The 23,514-nt window shown below is 39.9% G+C and overlaps 2 protein-coding genes and 1 long non-coding RNA gene across 4 annotated transcripts in view; 2 read left to right on the top strand and 1 right to left on the bottom strand.

Annotated features, from left to right (window-relative positions):
• Nucleotides 1-1,275: 1,275 nt before the first annotated feature.
• Nucleotides 1,276-4,210, bottom strand: LOC106827380 (uncharacterized). 2 transcript variants are annotated; one of them, XR_001397118.3, is made up of 3 exons: nucleotides 3,943-4,210; nucleotides 2,910-3,064; nucleotides 1,276-2,600 (listed from the first exon to the last, which is right to left on the bottom strand). It is a non-coding gene; the product is annotated as an uncharacterized lncRNA (long non-coding RNA). The 2 variants fall into 2 exon arrangements; XR_001397120.3 differs by having other exon boundaries at nucleotides 1,276-2,604.
• Nucleotides 4,211-4,257: 47 nt separating this feature from the next.
• PRPF38B (pre-mRNA processing factor 38B) lies at nucleotides 4,258-14,719 on the top strand. The gene is made up of 6 exons (XM_014835186.3): nucleotides 4,258-4,831; nucleotides 7,683-7,751; nucleotides 8,054-8,205; nucleotides 8,286-8,346; nucleotides 10,668-10,891; nucleotides 11,230-14,719. Exons 1-6 carry the CDS (start codon nucleotides 4,556-4,558, stop codon nucleotides 12,086-12,088), a joined length of 1,641 nt encoding a protein of 546 aa, XP_014690672.1. The 5' UTR covers nucleotides 4,258-4,555; the 3' UTR covers nucleotides 12,089-14,719.
• A 5,895-nt stretch (nucleotides 14,720-20,614) lies between these two features.
• Nucleotides 20,615-23,514, top strand: part of FNDC7 (fibronectin type III domain containing 7) — a 34,479-nt gene continuing 31,579 nt past the window's right edge. Inside the window, exon 1 of the mRNA XM_014835137.3 lies at nucleotides 20,615-20,818. The gene's annotated coding sequence lies outside the window, so the exon portion shown is untranslated. The remainder of the gene's footprint in view (nucleotides 20,819-23,514) is intronic.

The following is a 23,514-nucleotide window of genomic DNA, read 5'->3' on the forward strand; positions in this document are numbered from 1 at the left end:
CTGTTACAATATTTGGTCTTAGTCCCCAGTTCCAGAAAAAAGAGCTTCTAAAACCCTTCAAATCTCTGGAATGATGAGTCTTTTGTATGCTAATGAAGTGACTCTAGGTGGGACCCTAGATAGCCTCAGGTGGGAGCTGGGTGCTAAACCAAATTATGTGATTAGTGGGTTGGAACTTTCAGCCCCACCCCTGACCCCTACAGCCAATGATTTGATCAATCATGCCAAGCATAGAAACTCCACAAAAACCCTAAGAAATCAGGTTCAGGGGCTGGACCTATGGCACAGTGGTTAAGTTCCCATGTTCCGCTTCGACGGCCCCGGGTTCTCCGGTTCAGATCCCGGGTGCAGACATTGCATCGCTTGGCAAGCCATGCTGTGGCAGGCGTCCCACATATAAAGTAGAGGAAGATGGGCAGGGATGTTAGCTCAGGGCTGGTCTTCCTCAGCAAAAAGAGGAAGATTGGCAGCAGATGTTAGCTCAGGGCTAATCTTCCTCAAAAAAAAAAAAAAAAGAAATCAGGTTCAGATTGCTTCCAGGTTGAGGAACACATCCATGTGCCGACAGGATGGTGCACCACAACTCCACAGGAAAGAAGCTCCTGCACTTGGGATTTTTCTGGACCTCACCCTATATACCACTTCATCTGGCTGATCCTTTACATTAAAGGATAATATTGTTTATAATATCCTTTGTAACAAGTGTTTCCCTGAGTTCTGGGAGCTGTGATAGCAAAATATTGAACCTGAAGGTGTCAATGGGAAGCTTTGATTTATATCCAAGCAGGAGGTATGGGCAGCGGGGGGGCGGTCGGTCGTCACTACTTACGACTGGTGTCTTAAGTTGGGGCAGTGTTGAGGGACAGGGTCCTTACCCTGTGCAGTGTCTTCTAACTCCGAGTAGTTAGTGTCAGAATTGAACTCAATTATAGGATGCCCAGCTGGTGTCCAAAGAGTTGGAAAACTGGTTGGTGTGGGTGTGGGGGAAACCCACACATTTGGTGTCACATGTTGTGAGAAGAGAATCAGTTTTCTTTTAAATATTTAGTACCTTCTATGTGTCAATCACTGCGCTAGTGCTGGGAATGATTAGCTGAAAGGTACAGACCCTCACACACTGCTGGTGGGAATGTAAAATGTAACGACCACCTTGGGAAAACACTTTGACTGCTTCTTACAAAGTTAAACATACATCTATAATGTGACCCAGTCACTCTACATCTAGGTATTTAGCCAAGAGAAACCAAAAGACATCTGCACAAAGACTAGTACACAAATGTTCATAGCAGCTTTATTTGGAATAACCCAAAATTACAAATCCAGACGCCTATCAACAGATGATTGGATAAACAAATTGTGGTAAATTCATACAAAGGAATACCATTCAGTAATTTTAAAAAAACAAATACAACCCGCTGATACAAGCCACAAGGATGAATCGCAAAATTATGCTGAGTCAAAGAAGCCCCCCAAAAAAGAACATACGGTATGATTCCATTTATTTAAAATTCAAGAAAATGCAAACTAATCTATATTGACAGAAAGTGGTTGCCTGGGGATGGAGTTGGAGGGAGAGATGGATTACAAAAGGGCACAAGAGAACTTTTGGCGGTGATGTGATTGTTATCTCGATTGTGGTGACGGTTTAATGGGTGCTGAGGTGTAACGTGTCCCCCTAAAATTGTGTTTTGAAATCTTAATCCCCAAAGAGGATGGTATTAGGAGGTGGGGCCTTTGGGAGGTGCTTAAATTATGAGGGTGGAACCCTGATGAATGAGATTAGTGCTCTTATGAAAGAGACTCTAAACAGCTCCTTGCCCCTTCAACCACGTGACTACATAGCTAGAAGGCATCAGCTATGAAACCGAAAAGAGGGTCGTCCCTTGTTCTTGGACTCTCCAGCCTCCAGAACTGTGAAAGTTAAATTTCTGTTGTTAATAAGATACCCAGTCTATGGTATTTTGTTACAGAAGCCCAAAGAGACTAAGACAATGGGTGTACACATGTCAAAACTGATGATATTTTCCATCTTTATCTATGTGCAGTGTTCCTAAATTAAACATGAATAAAATTTTTAATGGAGATAATGATAATCCCTTTAGGCTGTTATAGGGATTCATTGGATATTTTAAGCTTTTTATCATAATGCCTGGTTTGACACTTAGTTTGATATCCAACTTCAACTTCTCCACTGAGCTCTTCACTCTGAGTTTAGAGGTAAATGAATGCCTAAGACTACATAGATCATATATGCCAAGGAACTTTGAAAAGACTGTAGGACTTGGCAATTAGAGTGTCACTGGATAAATTCAATAAACTTATTATCAAGGGAAAAAATACACATAAAGGAAGAACCAGATTCAAAAACATTTTTTGAGGCCGGCCCGGTGGCGCAGCAGTTAAGTTCACATGTTCTGCTTCAGCGGCCTGGGGTTCGCCGGTTCGGATCCCGGGTGCAGACACGGCACCGCTTGGCAAGCCATGCTGTGGTAGGCATCCCACATAAAAAGTAGAGGAAGATGGGCACGGATGTTAGCTCAGAGCCAGTCTTCCTCAGCAAAAAGAGGAGGACAGGCAGCAGATGTTAGCTCAGGGCTGATCTTCCTCAAGAAAAAAAAAAAAATTTTTTTCGTTGTATTTTTAACTTGCTGGTTCATTAGAGGTTGGGATCATTCTTTTTCCTTGGGAAGTAAGCTGGTATAAACTAATGCATAGAAAAACAAGATCTACTAAAAAGGGAAGTGAAAACCACTTCTCTCAAAGCTTTAGTTATCCAATGTAAAATAAAGGAACTAGACAGGATGATCACCTATGTATTGTCCAGCTCTGAACGTTAATTACTTCAACCATTCATTTAATTATCGTTTCTCCTCCCTCGAATGCTGTCATATCGCTATCTCCTGTCTTACCTCCTACTTCTCTGCTTGTCTTCTCTCTCCTGCGGGTTCATCTTCATCCAGATGTGGATTTTCCCCAAGGTTTGTGTCTTATCCTTTTCCCCTCCTCTGTGTATAAGCCGCTGAAATTAAGATCTCCATCTTCAAATCTCCTGCCCAAATAGTTTCTAGGAAAGAGAAAGTGATAAAAAGCGCCACAATGAGAAACCAAATAGGACGGGAGAATGAAAAAGGTCACTGGATTTTGGTGATCAGGGTGTCAGAGTGAGCCATCCAAGGTTGAGCAGGGGAGTGCTGCAATTTTGGAACGATGACTCTGTTAAGAATGAATTGGAGCCAGAGAATATTAGAAATTTTAGGATCTTAAAGTGACTTTGGGGTCATCGATGTGATTACGTAACCCTTGGATTTAAATGCCATTAAACTCCTAATGTTTGATCTTGGCATTCCAGGCACTTCAGCGGCCCAATTCCTATCCAGCCATCATTCCTCCGTAAGCATCTTTCCTGGCTTCAACTAGACCGTTTATCCTCTAATAAGTCTGATCTTCCCTGCTTTCATATATGCTCAGGCTGTTCTCTGCTGATAAAACTGCCCAGCCTGATAACACCTGGAGGAACTTAAGTGCCTTCTGTAGTCTTAACTCCCAAACGCCATGAAACTTCTCTTGGTTTACAGTAGGTATTGAGAGATGAGACTGATTCGGACTCATTTTTACATCTCTTCCCCAACTCCTCCCACCCCCTCGCCCCCTATTCGGTGCCTCGCCAAACGTTGACCGCACAGAACGTATCCGCAGTGTTAGAACTCAAATATGGAGGAAAGAAAAGGCATCTAATAAATGCCTTGAGCATTCTACTAGGCGTTACAGGTATGGTAGCTTTTTTAATGCGCAGCAAGATGTTATCTCGATCTTACAGTTGAACAAATTTAACAATAAGACCTCTGGTCGGACGCTACAGCCTGGCGGAGGACGTAAAGACCTTTCATAGCAATCACAAGGAGGAGTTAAGTCCTAACCATCAGGCCTTCCAGAAAATCTTACAATTGGGAACTCAGGAGACTCGGCTACTCCGCAGGAGGCAGAGTCACGAATTTGCAAGCACAGAGCCATGCGAACCCTTTCCTGCCCAGCTTTCGAGAGAAACCAGGCCCCCAGTGGAAATACTAACATACGAATTCGACCTACAACCCCCTCCCTTGGCCCCCAAATTCCCAGTGGAAATCAAACAGTCGGGCACCGGAGGCCACCGCAGCGAGCAGCGAACGCGCGGAACTAGGAAGAGGAATCTCCAGGCCAGCCGGGCGTCTCTGATTGGCCGCCGGCTAAGCCTGGAACTCTGGGTCGTGCGGCGTCACATCCGCCGGGCCCGCCATCTTGTTCCCAGGGGCAGTTGGCGGAAGAGATCGCGCTCCCTGGCCGCCGGCTCGCCTTTTGCCGGGAGTGCTCGCGGCCCGCGTCTCGGCGTCTGCTCTTGCCCCGGGGGCGTTTGTTGGCGTCCCTGGTGCCCTCCCTCACCCGGCCGGGGCATATCGAGGCGGCCCCCTTTCCCGACGGCGTTCCATGGAGTAGGGTCCCGGACCGTTGTCCCGAAGAGCGAGATCGAGCCTGGCCCCCTCCCCCTCCCTTCTCCCTCCCTCCTTCCTTCCGCCGCAACATGGCTAACAACAGCCCCGCGCTGACAGGCAACTCACAGCCGCAGCACCAGGCGGCCGCGGCGGCGGCCCAGCAGCAGCAGCAGTGCGGCGGCGGCGGCGCCACCAAGCCGGTGGTGTCGGGCAAGCAGGGCAATGTGCTGCCGCTGTGGGGCAACGAAAAGACTATGAACCTCAACCCCATGATTTTGACCAACATCCTGTCGTCGCCTTACTTCAAAGTGCAGCTCTACGAGCTCAAGACCTACCACGAGGTGGTGGACGAGATCTACTTTAAGGTACGAAGCGTCCAGGCCCGGGTGGGGGGTTCCTTTCGGAGGAGGGGGCATGGAGGAGACGCGCGGAGGCGGCCCCCGAGGGCTGAGGATTTCTTTGTAGGTGGGGGAAGGTTGGTCGGAGGGGGAGAGGTGGCCAGCATCTGCCAGGGAGGGGTCAAAGTGGGGCCGCCCCCTCATTTCCTTCTCAGATTTTTAGGGCCGAGAGAGCCCGCCACCATTGATCTCTCTCCTCCCCCAACCTCCTGCCCACCCCTGGGGAGAGTTGGAGGGGAGAGGTGGGGGAGAGGAGAAAAGAGTTACCGGAAGCCTCTCCAATTTACAGCTTTAAAATTAATTCCTTTTGACGTGGATCTACTCAGCGCCAGCTCATGGGTCTTCTCCCGCTCACCCCGGGCCAGGGCGTGTATTGACTTCACTGTTGGCCTCGTGTTGTTGGTATTCATTGTCCGATCCAGACAGGGACCTGGTCAGTGCGTGTGTCGGGTGGGGTGGGAGGGTTGAGGGTGGAGACGTGCCAGTGCGAGAGGTGTACCGAAGGCCTGGAAATTTTCTCAGCAGGAAGTCAGGAGTAAGTGGTCTCAGTTCCCTGTGCATTGGGCTTATTTAGAATTATCTGGGCCCTGGGCTTCTGCGGCAGGGTCGGTGCTGGCTTGGCTGTGCTGGGGAGCTCACCTGGCGCCTCCTCACTGCACTCTTGTCTCAGTTCTTGTTTCGTTAGCAGGATTGACTCAGTCTTGCAGCGAGGCTCGGAGCAGCCCAGGGTCGCAGGTAGAGGTATGCACTATTAATCATGCTCAATCGCCATAAATGCATTTCCCTGGTTAAATGAACGGCTGATTAGATTTTTTTTTTTTTTTTTGGCCATTGGTTTTGGTCTTGTCTCTACCACTTAGATAGGCTTTCTCCACTTCCCTGCCAATTATGCAGTTTTAAAAATGTCTTCCAGGCCTCCTAAGGTTAATTTATATTTTGAAGAATATTAATAGTAGCCTTAATGGTCTTTAAATATTTTAGCTAGAGCATGTAATATAATACAATCCGTTTGTTTTATAGTGATTCTTGAAACAGTTGATAGACCACTGAAGTGTTTTCTGTGATCTGAACATATTTATAGAGGTGTTGACAGGGAAATTTTCTTTATGTGCTTTTAGATTATGTTTTGTCCACCTTTTCCCCAATTATGGCATTAGGTTATTGAAGGATTTTTGAGATATTAGTTGCTTTTGATAGGAAATTGTATTTTGAGAATACACTTCAACTTTGGGTATATTTTGATATCCTTTTACAAAAGTATTGTAATTAATTATAATACGATGAACTAGTTTGTTTAGTTGTTAAAAGGTAAGGCCTTTGTCAGCATGGATACAGTATGGCGAATGTTTAACCCTTTATTTATGTAGTAAACTTCAAAGAGTTAAAAACTGGGTTCCTGCTCTTTTTAAACTGGCAGGTTCTGTTTAATAACGTAGGCATTTGCCATAATTAATTAATCTGTCTAATAACTTAGGCATAATGCGATAGAGGAAAAGCTTGTTTTCAAATACTGTGTTTTGAAACAACTTAAGATTCTAGTAGAAATTACTTAAATTTAGTTATAAAACTGAAGACTCAGATTTTATTATCAGGATGTCCAAATCAAATAACTATGTTGAAATATGTAGGCTTCCAGTTTTCTAAGGCAATTTTGTATTGCATTCACCCATTTGGCAGCCTTTAAGGGATTGGATGGAACATCTTGTATACAGCAAGCTGGGGGAGGGAAATGGAATAGTAAAGCAGCGCAGGAGTCTGCTGAGCAGGATAGTGTAGTGGTTACATTTAAATGTATGCTCCTCTGAAGCCACTGAGAAAGACTATAAAATGTAACCACTGGTGGGTGGAAATACAGTTTTAGAAATACATAGTGAAAGAACAAAATTTTATTTTGTTTTTGTTTCAAGTTAAGAAACAAACATGGGTTTTATTTTTCCAAAAGACCTTCTCAAGTTGTATGTGTTGTAGAGCTAATATTTGCTATTTTTAAGTAAAGTTTGGTTTTTATAGGGTGCCCACCTTAGCAAAGATGGTGCTGTATCTTTGAGTATACTTAGTATAATAACTAGTCACACTCAGTTTTTGACAGTTTATATACTGGGACAATTGAATTGGTTCACATAATTATGAAAATAAATTACACACTGACTAACAAGAATGATCTCTGTGTAGGTGTGGGCTTTGTAATTTCTTCTTTACTCAGGAATGAACATGTCTGATCATGGTAAAAAAAAATGTATGAATAAAGTTCCATAATTTTGCATCAAAAGTAACTTCTGTTACCATTTTAGCATACTTTTTTCAAGTCATTTTTCTTTATGTTTGAAGTCACCATAAAATTGAACTATTAAGAGTATTTAAAAATTCTTTTTGAAATAAGTGCTTAAACTTCATTAATACTTTCTGCTTTAAGTTGGAACCTTAAATCCATTTTAAAATAATTTTTTTAAGCAGCTCAGAATAGGATACACAGTTGATATGTTATCAGATATTTTTTACAAGTCTATGAGATTAGGAATTTCCTGGCTCCACATGTGTTAGCTCTCTACGAAGCTACTTTGTTGGGATTTCTACTCTCTAAAGTTGTTGAGGTTTTGTTAAACCTTAGTAGCTTTATTGGTGCTCTTATAAATATCCTAGCGGTTTTTCAAAGATGGTTTACATAATGTGCATAAACAAAATATATACATCATGTCAAAATATCCAGCTTCCAACTTTTGGAAGAGCTGCTCTATTATGGACTTCTGTTTACTTTAATCAGGGTTTAAAAAACAGTCAAAGTGTGAATGTTTGTTGTGTTCCTCTTTTCTGTTTCTAGGTCACGCATGTTGAACCATGGGAGAAAGGAAGCAGGAAAACAGCGGGCCAGACAGGGATGTGCGGAGGGGTAAGTAGAAGTACGTGCATTTTTCAGTTTTTCTGTGTCTGATAACTAAGTTTATATTTCAAAAACTAAAAGTCTGTCAATTAAACATTCAAACGACAGTTGGCAAATCTTAAAAGTTTGTGTTTTTTCTTTTTTAATCTAAATTCAAGTGTCCCACGAATGTGGTTTAAAAAGTGTTATTTTTTTATGCTCCTTTCTCAGTTCTGTATTTTTTTTATCGTTAATACCTAATAGGATTAATCAGTTGGTGTTAAGTGTCTGTTAATTATTTCACTACATTTTCTTAACTCTTTCCCCTAAAGGTTCGAGGTGTTGGAACAGGAGGAATTGTTTCTACGGCATTTTGCCTGTTATATAAATTATTTACTCTGAAGTTAACTCGCAAGCAAGTGATGGGTCTCATAACACACACAGACTCTCCATATATTAGAGCTCTTGGATTTATGTATATAAGGTGAGCATGCTTTTATCTACATTGCTAGTAAATATTTCATTTTAGTTCACATAAGCTGAATCCGTCTTTTGAAATTCTAGGTACACGCAGCCCCCTACAGATCTATGGGACTGGTTTGAATCCTTCCTTGATGATGAAGAGGTATGTCAACAAGGGTAATAATTAGTTTTCTTCTGATTACTCTTGTGTTTTTAATACCTTTTATTTATTGACAGCTTAGTGTCTTCTAGAATTTTCTGTAGTTAAATATATTTCACTCAGATTCTTTTGGAATTAATGTCCTTTTACTAAGACTTGGTGAATTTTACATATCTTAGGTTAAATTTCCTAAGTTTTATTTTTAAATTGTTTAGATGTGTTTTGGTAGTTATTGAAAATTTTATCTTCCTTATTATGTTCTCTGTATTGTATTGACTTTGACTTGAACAGTTGGTAGTGACTTTTTAAGGTGGGCCGTGTTCAGGATTGAGGTGATAAGGCATGCACATAGAATACTAATTATAGCTTTTTTCCCTAGAACTTTTCAATTCCAGAACCCTCTAACTTCTTCCAAATATTAATATTCCCACTTGAATAGAAGTGCAAAATTGAAGATCTGAATGGGGCTTAAGTAGGCTGAGTGTTTAGATGACTTATTCAAGGTGACCAGTATTTCTTTTTCTTTTCTTTTCTTTTCTTTTTTTTGAGGAAGATTAGCCCTGAGCTAACTGCTGCCAATCCTCCTCTTTTCACTGAGGAAGACTGGCCCTGAGCTAACATCCATGCCCACCTTCCTCTACTTTATATGTGGGATGCCTACCTCAGCATGGTGTGCCAAGTGGTGCCGTGTCCGCACCCGGGATCCAAACCGGTGAGCCCTGGGCCGCCAAAGCGGAACGTGCAAACTTAACCATTGCGCCACCAGGCCGGCTCCTCGGTGACCGGTATTTCAATTCTAGCTTTCTGACTTAGACTATTCATGTTTATAAAGCTATAAGAAAACCTTTTCTTTAAATTAGTAGTTTAGACTTTTTTTAAGTTGCAAATCTGGTTTGCTATTCAAGCTTAATAAGGATAAGCTTGTTAGATATGTTCAGAAAAGAAAAGTTACTTTGGGAAACGTTACTGTATCAGATTAATGCTTAGACAGTGAAGTCCAGGATCTCAAAAGATACTTAATAATGAGCTGTATTGCCCATATATCTACCCCCACCACCACTTTATATTTTAAGGTTCCTAAAGTAAACTTTGAGTGCTGTTTCAGTAGTCATATTTTAAAAGTTTATCTAAAGAATTTGTTGAATTAAAGCATAGGCCTAATGGAAATCTTTCTAGTGTGTTTTTATTATTATGTGCACACCTAAAAAGAAATCTCACTCATGTAGACATGGAGAACTTTTCCTCTACATTTTTTCGGCCTGTTTGCTCAGCTGTTTAATATCAGAAACAGCAAAAAGTGTGTTAGAGGATAAATCACAGTCTTTAAAGTTTTTTTCTTTTTAGATGAGATTTTTCAAGCTGAAGCACTTCTCCCTTCTGTATTTAAAAAGCATGTCCCTCTTCATACTGGGTATTGTATTAGGTTTGTTTCTGAATGTTTCTATTTAATGTTTTTTTATTGTGTTTACAAACCTGAGGATCTCTATTTAAGCTAACTTATTGTTTTCTTCCTTAGATATCTGCAGCGATTATATTTGGAAATACTGTATATCTGAACACTTAAATGTGTGTGAGTGCAAGCAGTTTTACCTTTAGCTCTTGTTTTCCTGTTTAGATAACAAATCTCACTTTCCTTGTGTGCTTGCACTATAGGTTTGGGACTGACAATAGCTGACTAACATGTCCTGAGCTGTGAGAGGGCATAGCAAGAAGGCCTTCATGCGGTAATGACCCTTTTCAGAGACAATGGTCATCATGGATTATGCGTTTCCAATTATTTGTTCATTTATTTATTTTCTACATAACTCTAAATTAGAAACCTCACTGCTTCATGGCAGTTGGTTTGCTATTGCTTCCAGTTTTATCAGGGCTTCATTTTATATTAGAGCTATTAAAAGCTAATCGTTAGACAGGAATTGTCTGAAGCAGTTCATGCGTAGCTAGGTTACACTCTAGGAATGATGTATGCAAACGTATCCACAGAACTAAATATATACCTAGTAGGTATGTGGAATGTAAATTTAAGTTGATTGTTCTACGTAGTTCAGTAATGTAAGGGGCTGTTTCCTAGTCTAGTTAACTGAGTGAGATCAGTTCTCTCCATGCCCATGAGGCTGCAGGGTTTATTCTCACCTGCATGCACACACTAAGCCCAAATATTTCTCTGTATCATTCATTACCAGATTAGAAAGGTACACAAATTGAAATTTTTCTGTTAGAATATTTTTGTATTGAGATTCCAAAGATGGTAATATTTTTATAGTATTCATGTCTATGTTGAAATAACTTTTTTGACGGCTAGGGTATTTTTTGTGTTTCTGTAGGACCTAGATGTGAAGGCTGGTGGAGGCTGTGTAATGACCATTGGAGAAATGCTGCGGTCTTTTCTGACAAAACTGGAGTGGTTTTCTACCTTGTTTCCAAGAATTCCTGTTCCAGTTCAGAAGAACATCGATCAACAGATTAAAACTCGGCCTAGAAAAATCAAGAAAGAGGGGAAGGAAGGTGCAGAGGAAATAGATAGACATATTGAACGCAGACGTTCTAGGTAATTCTACTCTTGAATTACATTCACGTTAAAAATATGCTTTATACAAAGGTCCTTGGAAATCAGTAGCAAGTTCTTAGGAAATTATGTCTATGCTGTTCATTTCATTAGTTTGTCGCTCCTCGCCCCCCCCCCCCAAAAGGTCATTTTCTGCCTTTCTGGGCATTTTCAACAAAATTGTGCATCTGTAAATGAGAACAAGCAAATTTTTGCTTTATTTATTCTTCAGATCTTTATGTAAGCTGGGGATCTGAATAAATAACACTGATGAAAGTGAAATTGTTATGTTTTATTCATTCAAATTTTCTGCTTCCCTCCCCATATTTCTTAAACATTAGGTCTCCAAGGAGATCACTGAGTCCACGGAGGTCCCCAAGAAGATCAAGAAGTAGAAGCCATCATCGGGAGGGTCATGGATCTTCTAGTTTTGACCGAGAATTAGAAAGAGAGAAAGAACGCCAGCGACTAGAGCGTGAAGCCAAAGAAAGGGAGAAAGAAAGGCGAAGATCCCGAAGTATCGATCGGGGCTTAGAACGCAGGCGTAGCAGGAGTAGGGAAAGGCATAGAAGTCGGAGTCGGAGTCGTGATAGGAAAGGGGATAGAAGGGACAGGGATCGGGAAAGAGAGAAAGAGAATGAGAGAGGCAGAAGACGAGATCGTGACTATGATAAGGAAAGGGGTAATGACCGGGAAAAGGAGAGAGAGCGATCAAGAGAACGGTCCAAGGAACGGAGAAGTAGGGGTGAGGTAGAAGAAAAGAAACATAAAGAGGACAAAGATGACAGGCGGCATAGAGATGACAAAAAAGATTCCAAGAAAGAGAAAAAACACAGTAGAAGTAGAAGCAGAGAAAGGAAGCATAGAAGTAGGAGTAGAAGTAGAAACGCGGGGAAACGCAGTCGGAGCAGGAGCAAAGAGAAATCAAGTAAACATAAAAACGAAAACAAAGAGAAAGCAAACAAGCGAAGTAGAAGTGGCAGTCAAGGAAGAACTGACAGTGCTGAGAAATCGAGAAAACGGGAACACAGCCCCAGCAAAGAAAAATCTAGGAAGCGTAGCAGAAGCAAAGAACGTTCCCACAAACGAGATCACAGTGATAGTAAGGACCAGTCTGACAAACATGATCGTCGAAGGAGCCAAAGTATAGAACCAGAGAGCCAAGAAAAACAACTTAAAAACAAAGACGAGACTGTGTGAAAATTTTTTGTAAAAGTGGATCACATTGAATCCTATAAATGTTTGATTAAATCTGCTTTTTTCCCTCCTCCCAAGTTGAGATTGTGCAGTAGTTACGCACTCTTCAAGCTCCCTGTAGGCTGCGTTTTCATTTCCTCTTTTGTGTAGGGAAGTGCCTTTGTAATCCCATTTATTGCATTGATGTTTTCACCCAATTGTTGAGTTTAATACATGATGCACAGATTGTTCTTGCATTTTTATTGTTTAACTGTTTTTGAGATGTACAGTCTGTACATATGTCCTGAAAATGTTTTAATTCCTTTGGCATGGTTGCCATGTTGGTTAAATTTGTATAAGGCAATAAACTGCCACTAATTCTATTTTTGTTTTGTAGGTGTGGGATTATGGTTTGTGTACTGAAGTTAGCATGGCTGTGCTTTTCGTAATAGAATGCTAAAGACTTTGAGAATGGATCTTGGATGTCTACTATAGGAGAATTATGTCCTTTCAGTGTACATGAAGGCAGCAGTTGTAGGATTAACATTCTTGTCCACTGTATATTATCTTGGAAGGCTCTTGTTAATATGTTATACTTAATATTCTCCACAGTGAACTTTAGAGAGAATTTATGAGAAGTTAGTTTCTGATGCAGAGGTTTAAATTAGGCTGTGATTTGATCAAAAGTCCTTTTAGCATTCTACCTCAAAGGGACACTGTTAGTATGCCTAAAATTTATTCACTTAGTTTTCCTTTTTTATTTGAAAAAATACATGACATGTAATCTTTTTTTCTTGAATTTTTCAGATTTTAAAGTACTATATTAAAGGAAAAATTAATGTCTAAAGCCTAGTGTTCTTGCAGCAACCCTGTACTAACGTGAAATTGGGAGGGGGTGGGGCAGATCCTAGAGAAATAGATTCAAGCCTCAAGCTTCCAAAGCATTTTTATAAATGGAAAATACGTAAATTATGAAACAGCTTGATATAGTGTCCTTTTTTTAAAATTCAAAACTTTTTTTATTGATAATGAAGATTGCTCTTTGAGTTTTTAAACTTAATCTAGAAGAGAGAAGTATTAAAAGTAATGCTATGCTGCATTATTTAAGATTATCAGCAAATTATTTGATAGATTGTTCTTATGAATTGTATTCTGATTACAGAGAACGATCATGAGTGTGGAATAAATACTGGATTAAATCCTTTATCTTGGGTGTTGGCTTTTCCCCCATTTGTTAACATTTTTAAAGTCTTTTTATTGTGGAAATTCATAAAATTTTAGTAGAGTCACACTGTGTAGAGGTTTATCTCAATAATCTTTACTAGAGTTCTTAATAACGCCAGTTCCCTTTGTCGGGGGGTGTTATGTATGTCACTAGGTGGTTCCTGGGATTGGGTGATAACTTAGTTTCACATCAAAGGTGCTTATTAAGGTACTTTGCGCTTGGACTACATATTAGAATCATTTGAAATTTGGACTTGAAAGAACTTTTGTAAGATAGCTCATCCAGTTCTTTTTAGAACAAATAGAGGCCCAAAGTGATTTGTTTAGTCAGGACCAGGACTAAAAGTGAGTGTTCCTGGTAGTGTTTACCATGTTAACATTTATCTCACTTTTTTTTCTTTTTTCTTTTTTTTTGAGGAAGATTAGCTTTGAGCTAACTGCTGCCAATCCTCCTCTTCGTTGAGCTAACATCCGTGCCCATCTTCCTCTGCTTGATATGTGGGACGCCTACCACAGCACGGTGTGCCAAGTGGTGCCATGTCCGCACTCGGGATCCAAGCCGGCAAACCCCGGGTGGCCGAGAAGCGAAACGTGCCCATTTAACCCCTGCGCCACCGGGCTGGCCCCTATCTCACTTCATATTGGCCAACTGACAATCAGAAGCCACCTTGCAAAAGTGTTAAATGGAGCAAAGGAGTACACTTGGAAGAGTCCTTAATATGTGGGCTTAACATTTGTACCTACCTAACTCCAGAAAATCTCATTAAATGAAGGAATTCCTATATGAAAACGCTGTGATTTTTTTGAGGTGTAGAAGATGCAGTCATCTTGTCTTTTAAGTTGAGTATGAAGTGAATTAACGTGTTAGAAAGGTATATTCTTGAGTAATGAAAGCCAGTAGATTTATCTTACATTTGAAAATATTTTTAGCATACCTCAATTAATGGTGCTACTCTTGAATATAGTTCCCACCTGAAATGTTAACTCAGCGGTGTCTTTTAAGTAAAAGGTGGAAAGAATTTTTCAAAGAGGTGAAAGTACTTATCACAAGCTGCATTTGATTTCCTGTGATTTATTGTTAGGTTTTCTTTTGAGGAACATTTTGATAGGAGAACATGTAAATAATACTAGTTAATGTCAAATATATATATGATTTAATTAGGAATGTTTCCTAAAAGACTGGGAAAACAAGTGGCTGTGAAGGACGCCTCAGGATTATTTCCTGTAACATTCGAAAACTTGAAAAGCTTTTGATAGAGCTTAGTACAGGAGCCTGCATCCGGTCTTCTCAATTTACTAAAATGATTTCACTTTTCCATGTATTAGTATCTTTCATCTGTTTTCTAATGTTTACTTTGCAATTCAATTCTATTCATGGGCTAGTATGTTATCAATCTTGAGATTTTAATATAAAATTTCCATTTTAATGCTGCCCATTTTATAATCTATTAGTTGGGTTTATTTCCTTTGTTCCTCTAAGGCAGTGGTTCTTAACCTTTGAGTTATGGGTCCCTTAGGAATCTAATAAACGATACAAATCATGTCTAGAAACATAAAAGTACTCCAAAATTTGGATGTAATTTCAGAAAGAAACTGCCCTAGGGCTTTTGTGCTGTTTACTGATTTTTTAAAAGCTGTCCTTAGATGTTCAGTAGTTGGGAATGAATAGCAAATTTCAGTTCCTGGGAGTGTCCCAAAGGCAACAGCTGGTTTTATTCTCTTAAAAGATGAAGGGGGGAGGGGCAAAGGTTAGTGGTGGTCACTTAATTCCCTTCCACAGAAAAGTCCTTGATGATTGTAAGTAGCACAGAGAGGAGGCCCAGACGCTGGGCCAGCAGTTTCTTTTTCAACTGATTGCAGTGTGCGGCCTCTGATAAACACTGACTATTTGACCAGTTCTCACTGGTTATATTGGTTCTGGTTCTAATCTGATTCTATTATCTCGTAAATGCTGAATTCATCCGTGAATGACTAATCCAATTAGAGGACCTCTTCAGTAGAGCTGTTTATGGGGAAGGAACCACTTCTTCCCCATAGTCTCAGGCTCTGAAATCCATCCTTTGAGCTCTCCCAGCACTTTGCAAATACTTCTGAAGTGGCATTTTTCATTTTAGGATCACTGGCTATCAATATTTGTTGTGTAGGAAGCATGGCAGCATGAATGCAGTCAACTGAAAAATGTTGCCATCATTGCTGACTTAAAATCCATTATTCTTTTTCTCAGAGTATTGATAGTCCAAGGATCTGTTACATAATCAGGATCCATAAATGTATTGCACAGATAAAATATACTCAAGTTGGAGAGTGTTGCCTTTTCAGCCTATTGCAAAAATGGGTTACAGTAGTCCCCCTTACCCTCGGGGGATATATTCGAAGACCCCCAGTGGATGCCTGACACAAACAAACCCTATATATACTATGTTTCTTCCTATAATTCATATCTATGATAAAGTTTAATTTATAAACTAAGCACAGTAAGATTAACTACAATAGTAAAACAATTATAACTATAGTGTAATACAAGTTACCATAGATCTTAGCAAGCTTAGCATATGACTTTTCTTGAGAGACATTTTCACTTAAAGCAAGCACTTTAAGGCTTCTCTTTGGCCTATCCAAATTGCCAGGATCACTACTCTTGAACTTTGGGGCAATGATTAAATAAACTAAGGGTTACTTGAACACAAGCACTGCTGTACCGCGACAGTTGATGTGATAACTGAGACAGCTACTAAATGACTAATGAGGGGGTAGTGTAGACAACGTGGATACACTGGACAAAGGAAAGGATCACATCCTGGATGAGACAGAGTGGGACGGAGGGAAATTTGATCACGCTCCTCAGAATGAATTATTTCTGGATTCTTCATTGAATATTTTCAGACCACGGTTGGCCATAGGTAGCTGAAACTGCATAAAGTGAAAGCGTGGGCAAGGGAGGAGTGCTGTATACTTATTCAAGTTAAACAGGTGACCTTAAAGCATTTCATACAACATACAAGCCGTGAGGTTTTATCACAAGGATCAGGGAAAGAATTACTATTGCAGGGAAATCCTCACTTAAGCTTCCCTGATGTGCAAATACCTAAAGTACGCTAAGGTTGGTTTCCCTTGGTCAGTACTTCTTCTGGCCATTCCAAAGCTGAATTATTTCTCTATTGGGTCAGTGGATGTAGTCGCCCCCCGACGAATAAATATACGTCCTGAATAAACATACAATCTAATGAAAATAAAACACACTGCTTACTGGCCAGATGCAAGAGAAGTTCTCTTGCCCTCTCCCCTTCCTCCCTATTTAGAAATTCTGAAGTCACCAATGCCCTTGATGTTCAATAGTAACAACAGAAAACATTTCTTCAATGCTGGGCTCATCCAGCCAGTCCAGGTACTGGTTCAGGAACATTTATTCCTGAATAAAGTGCTCTATCTCTAACCCCAGTTCTGGAAAAATTGAGTTATGCTGAGCCTTGTGCCGGGACTGCCACTGATTTGTGGATGAGTCAGTTATCAATTTATTCCTTCTCAGCTCCCAAGTCCACCCTTCCTTGCTCTCCTTTGTGATACTGGAGCTGAGCCCTTTAAACATTTCTCTTTTGCCTGCTGGCACAATGTTAAACTTGTCACTAGAGGATGCTGGAGGGATACTGCAGAGGAAAGGAGCTTCTCGTCCTGGTTCCGGTGTGTTTTCAGTGTGTTTTCTTGTTTCTGCAGTGTGTAGGGGACAGTGGTATGTAGGACACCCAGTGGCACTCATGGGAGGGTGTTTCCCAGCAAATCCACTAGTCCTCCTGCCAGCTTCCCAGCAAGTCTTGCTGGTGCTCCAGCAGGCAACTTCACAGCAAGTCTCAGTGGTACCCCAGTGGGTGGCTCTCTAACTAGTCTAGTTGACATTCCCTTCTCTCCAGCCCCAGGCTTCAGTACCTCAACAAACAGTGGGTCACAGCCACACCCTCTCCAACAAAGTCTGAGTCTCAGTCTTGCAAGGGAATCTCTTCCAAATTTCTTCCTCCCTTGGGTCCTCTATCTCAGCCCCAGAGGGGCTTCTCCTGTAGTCACTATTCCTGTATACTGAAGTGTTCTCTTTACCCTTAGTAATTAATCCCGTGTTACTGGGTGGTAATTATAACAAACTTTCCCTGTTCAAATAGCTGTTTTCTGTCTCCTGACTGGACCCTGACTGATACATTGGATTAAGATACCAGTCATAAAGATGCCGCTTCACTAGACTGGTTGATAACCCCTGGTGTAGTCTAGGACGAAGGACTCAACCCAATAAATTTGTTGAGAATTATGTAAATAAATCAGACTGGCTTCTTCCAGAATTTTGACTAAGAATTGAGTAAGAATTGTCCAGTCCTTACAAGAATGGACAAGACTTGTGTATTTGTCGTATGAGGATGCTCATGTGAAAGAGATAGCACAAGAAATAACTACCCTGAAGCTGCCTTGCTTCCTGCTGACTTTCTAGGGTTATTTTTCAGTCTGGTCAGTGGATATCCTTGCAATTTCTCTGTTTTCCTTAAAATGGGCTGTTTCTCTTCCTTGGAACTCACAAGCCTGTCTCTGGTTTCTTTTGTCATAACCATCAAGGATTCCTGATCAGTGAAAGCCTTCCTGACATATCTTGACATTTAATTCTTATCCGTCTGTGCTCAGCACCAGTAAGAAAATGTTGTCTACTTGTTTAGACTTGACAAAGAAGTCAAAAAAAGAAGTTCTAGTACAATTGCTTTTCCTTGGTACAAATGATCTGCCCAAGGACAGACCGGGGAGATACGGGTCTGGTGGAAGAATGGAGTGTAAATTAGGGCCACTATAAATTTTGCAGTCTCCAATCTTTTCCTAGAGAATCATAGTTCATACAGATTTATCCTTGTTCTTTCTTTTCTAACCCCATTGACTTTGTGTTATTTTTACTTGTCAGCACGTGAAAGCAGTCCCTTATGAAGAGCATTGGACATAGAATCTGAATTGGAACTTCTCTTTTTTGGTGAAAATTCAGAAGCATGTACAATTATATAAAAAAATAAATAAATGCATAGTGAACATCCATTCATCCACTACTCAGGTTAAGAAAAAGAATGTTGCCAGTGCATTGGAAACCCTGTCTATCAATGCTCCTTTTTCAATGGCTGCAGTGGTTTTGTGTCTATACCTTCATTCATTTAACTGTTCCCTTATCAGTAGATATTTCAGTTGTTAGTACATTTTTGCTGTGACTAACAATGCTGTAATGACCATCCTCTATTTTATTTTTACATTCTCATGTAACTGTGTCCACAGGATGGATTCCTCAAAGTGGGATTACTGAGTAATAGGATATGTACTTTTTGGGTTTTAATAGGAAAAACTAAAATATCCTTCAAAAGTTTGTACAAATTTCTACTTCCACCAACAATATAACAGAGAGCTCATTTCCCCACACTCCATACCTATCCAACAGTTGTCAATATCAATCTTTTTAATTTTTATAATCTGATTTGAAAAAAATCATATTTATTTTAACTTATATGTTTAGTGGGTGAAGTTCACCATCCTTTCATGTGTTTATTAGGCATTTGTACTTCTTTGGTGAATTGCCTGTTCATACTCAAAACCCATTATTCTATTGATTTGTTCATGTTTTCGTACTCTTTTGAAGGAATTTTTTATAAAATATATACATAAATCCCTTGTTGGTTATGAGTCACCAGGTTTTCTTTTGGGTATGATTTTAAAGCTTTCTAGGCGTCACCGAATGCATGAAGGCGTGGATGCCTTGAGGCTCAAGAACGAATATTTAATAAACCATTTTTTCACACTTCCATTTTCTCACAGTATTTTAACCTTGCACAGCAAAGGTTATTTAAAGAACATGGATTATCCGATCTAAAATTGCATTTGTCATTTGGTTTCCATGCCTCGATATGCACCTGCATATTAAGTCATTTGCACTTAATTCTTCTCATTCTCATAGACAGAGGGTGTTAAGTTGCTAAGAACTCTGTAGTCCCTGGAGACCATTTTTGAGTTGTGGACCTAGTTTTCCAGAGACAATTTATTACTGTACCAAATAAATCACTATATAGAAGCTACGTATTCCTCAGTAAAGGGGCAATTATATTAATTTAGCATTAAGAGCATATAATTCATCTTTTCTTTTCTTTCTCCCCTTACTGAATTCTGCTGAACTTTGATATGATAGCTGGAGCTTTGAAAAAAAGTCCTGTAATCTTGTTATTTGACACAAATAACTAGCCCCTATCAATACAATAGCCTTTTACCAAAGAAACCATATGAGGCATTGCTCCCTTTTATAGATAAAGAAAATATGGACCAGAGAAGTTCCAATTCAGATTCTATGTCCAATGCTCTTCATAAGGGACTGCTTTCACGTGCTGACAAGTAAAAATAACACAAAGTCAATAATAGCCTGCTTTTGTCCAGTTCTGTATTTGTTTCAAGCTATTAATCTCCTCTAGTTCCTCACAACCTCTCTTAAAGTAGGTTAATAAAGGACAAAACTGAGCCCCAGAAAGTGTCATCTGCATGAGGTGACAAAACTAGGCGGTGGACTAGTTTCCTGGGTTCCAGTTCTTTATGCTTTTTATCACATTGTTCAGCAATCTTCATAAGCCTCATCTAAGGTATATTATTTTACATTTTATTAGCCAAGTTGGACAATTTTTTCCATCTCCGTTGTACACTACAGGCTGTCCTTTTCACACCCACATTTGCACAATTGAGAGAAGAACATGAAAACCAAAGAAGATTTTATTGTTTATTAAATAATGTTTCTCTCTCCCTCTGGGAAGGAGGAGATATTAGAAAAAAGGGTAGAGAAAGAATATATCTGAATTAGGATGCTCTGTGGGTTCAAGGAAACAATGGCATTAATCCTTAGCTATCCTCTTGACCCCCCTGATGGATAATGATGTATCATTTCCAAACCTCAAAATCTCAGGCAGTCCATTCATTGAATGAAACGTTGTAAACCTAACTGAAAAATCCACATGCAGAAAAAACCCAAGTGCTGATTTGAGGGTCCTCGATAGTTCAAGCTGAAATTTTGAGCACACAATTTGCATTTTGTTTCATGCCCCATTACACTTAAATTTCAGTATTATTCAGTTTCCTGAGGAACCCAAATATGGACAACTTTAGTAAACAATATTCTCCTCCACTTCCTCTGTAAGTTTAGGTTTCTGTTTAGGTTACTGCTCTGTATTGCATTTCCTGTAGGCTTAGATCGTCAAAAGGATTATCTGTATATAAAGATATACTGACCTTGACCCAGCTGAGTTTCCACTGCCCAATATTGTAAATCACTCCCTAGTGCTGGACCGATCACCTCAGTTCCCTTGCTGCAGTCTCTCTCCCTCATACTTGTCTAGTAATACCCTCGTCCTCGTTAAATACAACGCTCGGCTGGCTGGCCCTCCGCACAAGTGACTGAACATGACTGCAGAAAATGTACAATCACGCTGACTGGTGTCTCTTTAAATTCATGGCCGCAAACGTCTGGAACTCTTGGCTTCTGTGAACCTGAGAGTGAGTGCCTCCTTAAATTTTGCTCTCTAAGTGCCTCTCTAGCCTCAACCTCACCTGGCTCTAGCGGATGCTATAGTGAGCCTTTCAGATCTCCCCTCCAGAGCTGTTCTGAATTCAGACAAGGGGCATTTATACGCCTTCGTCTCTCAGTCACTGGATGTGGCTGTGCCAGGGAAGAGGGTGTGTCTTTGGGCAAGGCATCTCAGTCGAGGGCCAGTCCAAGGGAGACTCAGCTACCGCTGTCAGCCACCAACACTCCCCACAGCCGGGACATGAGCGCGCACGTTGCTCTAGCCAAGCCCTCTTGCTCCTCAGGGCCTCCACCCCTCCTCTTTCCTCCGCCTGGCTATTTTCTACGTTGCCGAAGGACTTGTCTTCACTTCCCTGAGGTCTGTGCTCAAGCGCCTCGTTGCTACAGAAGTCTTCCCTGACCACAGTGTATAAACTAAACTCTATCCCTCAATAGTCTCTCCTGTTACTCTGCTTTATTTTTCTTCATAATTTAGCAACACTTGACATATGAGATTCTTGTTACTTCAGCTGCTTATTTTGGCCTTCCTCTCCTAGAGTGTATGCTCCTTGAGTGCCGGACTCTGGTTTGGTTATGTTTATATCCTCAGTGTCCAGAATAGTTCCTGGTATACAGTAGGTACTTGAAAATACTTGTTGAATGCCCAAACGAAAATGCCTTGAATTCATAGTAGTCAATTCATAGAAGGCAGAGTGGTTTAGCGGAAGGATCTTAGAGTGTTGGAGTTAGACTGATTTTTTAAAACAACTTAATTGAGATATAACTGACATGCAATAAATTGCACATATTTAAAGCATTAACTCAATATGTTTTGACACATGTGTACACTCATGAAACCATCACCACAATTCAGATAATGAACATATGCTTCATCCCCAAGAGTTTCCTCTTGCACTTTAGTAATCCCTCCCTCCCACCTTTCTTGTCACCAGGAAACTATTGATTTGCTTTCTGCTTTTAGAGTATTCTGCATTTTCTAGAATTTTATATAACTGAATCAAACAGTGTATGTTCTTTGTTTGTGGTCTTGATTTTTTCACTCAGCATACTTATTTTGAGATTCATCCACATTATTGTGTGTATCAACAGTTCACTTCTATCTTTACTGAGCAGTATTCCATTTGTTTATCATTCACCTTGGTTGACGGACATTCAATGTGCTTATGGTCTGGGGCTATTAAAAACAATGCTACTATGAATATTTGTGTAGAAGTTTTTGTATGGACATCCGCTTTCATTTGTCTTGGGTAAATACCTATAAGTAAAACAATTGGATCATATAGTAGGTGTGTGTTTAACTTTTTAAGAAATAGCCAAATTTTTTGTGGTTGCACCATTTTGCATTCCCATCAGGAATGAGATTTCTAGTCACACTACATCCTTGTCAACATTTGGTCTAGTTAGTGTTTCTAATGTTAGACGTTTAGGAAGTGTGTAGTGGTGTCTTATTGTGGTTTTAATTTGCATTGTCGTAATGACTAATGATGTTGATGAGGATTTTTTCATGTGCTTATTTTCCATGTCTATAGCTTCTTTTGTGAAGTGTTTATTCAAATCTTTTGCCTGATTTTTATGGAGTTGCTTGTTTTTCTAATTATTGGGTTTGGAGAATATGTATATATATATATACATGCTTACACACATAATTTTAATTAAAAATCTTTTGGATGCATGTCCTCTATCCTAAATATGTGATTTTCAAATATTTTCCCTTAGTCTGTGCTTTGTCTTTTCTTTTCTTTTATAATGCAAAAGTTCCTGATATTGTTCGATTTATCAATTTTTTTAATGGATCATGCTTTCAGTGTTGTATCTAAGAAATCTTTGCCTAATCTAAGGTCATGAAAATTTTCTTCTATTTTTTTCTAGAAGTTTTATAGTTTCAGGAGGTACACTTAGGTCTATCATTCGAGTTAATTTTTTACATGGTGTGGTATGGATCAAAGTTCATGTTTTTTGTATATGGCTATCCAATCTTTCCATTATCATTTGTTGAAAAGACTATCCTTTCTCCATTGGATTGTCTTCACATTTTTGTTGAAAATAAATTATCCATAGATGTGTGGCTCTATTTTTGGATTCTTTTTCCTGTTCCATTGATCTATTTATCTATCTTGATGCCAATCCTTGTAATTAATTTTGTCTTAATTACTGTACCTTTATAATAAATCTTGAAGTCAGGGAGGATAAATCCAGTCCCTTTTACCCTATCTTGGTTGGAAGCAGATGGCAGACTAATGAGTTTTAATTCCAGCTCCACCATTTAAAACTTGTGTGATTCTGTACAAGTCAGTTAGTAATGTTTATTATTTGTCTATTATTAGAATTAAATGTTATAGTGCTTGGACTAAACACTAATTATTATTAAGAGCCTAAGCTAGAAAGATAGCTCTGGAAATAAAAGGTGCTGGAACTGCAGGGTGATACTGGGCATGAATGAATAAAATGTGCTCGTCAAGGACCTCCCACTGTCTTTCTCAGCACAGAGACATGCTCCTGGCCTTTCAAGTTTTCTTCTTTTTGCTGAGGAAGATTAGCCCTGAGCTAACATCTGTACCAACCTTCCTCTATTTTCTATGTGAGTCACCAACACAGCATAGCTGATGAATGGTGTAGGCCCACACCTGCTATCTGAACCTGCAAACCTGGCCCACCAAAGCAGAAC

The sequence above is a fragment of the Equus asinus genome, chromosome 16 (assembly GCF_041296235.1).
Source record: "Equus asinus isolate D_3611 breed Donkey chromosome 16, EquAss-T2T_v2, whole genome shotgun sequence".
Lineage (NCBI taxonomy): Eukaryota > Metazoa > Chordata > Mammalia > Perissodactyla > Equidae > Equus > Equus asinus.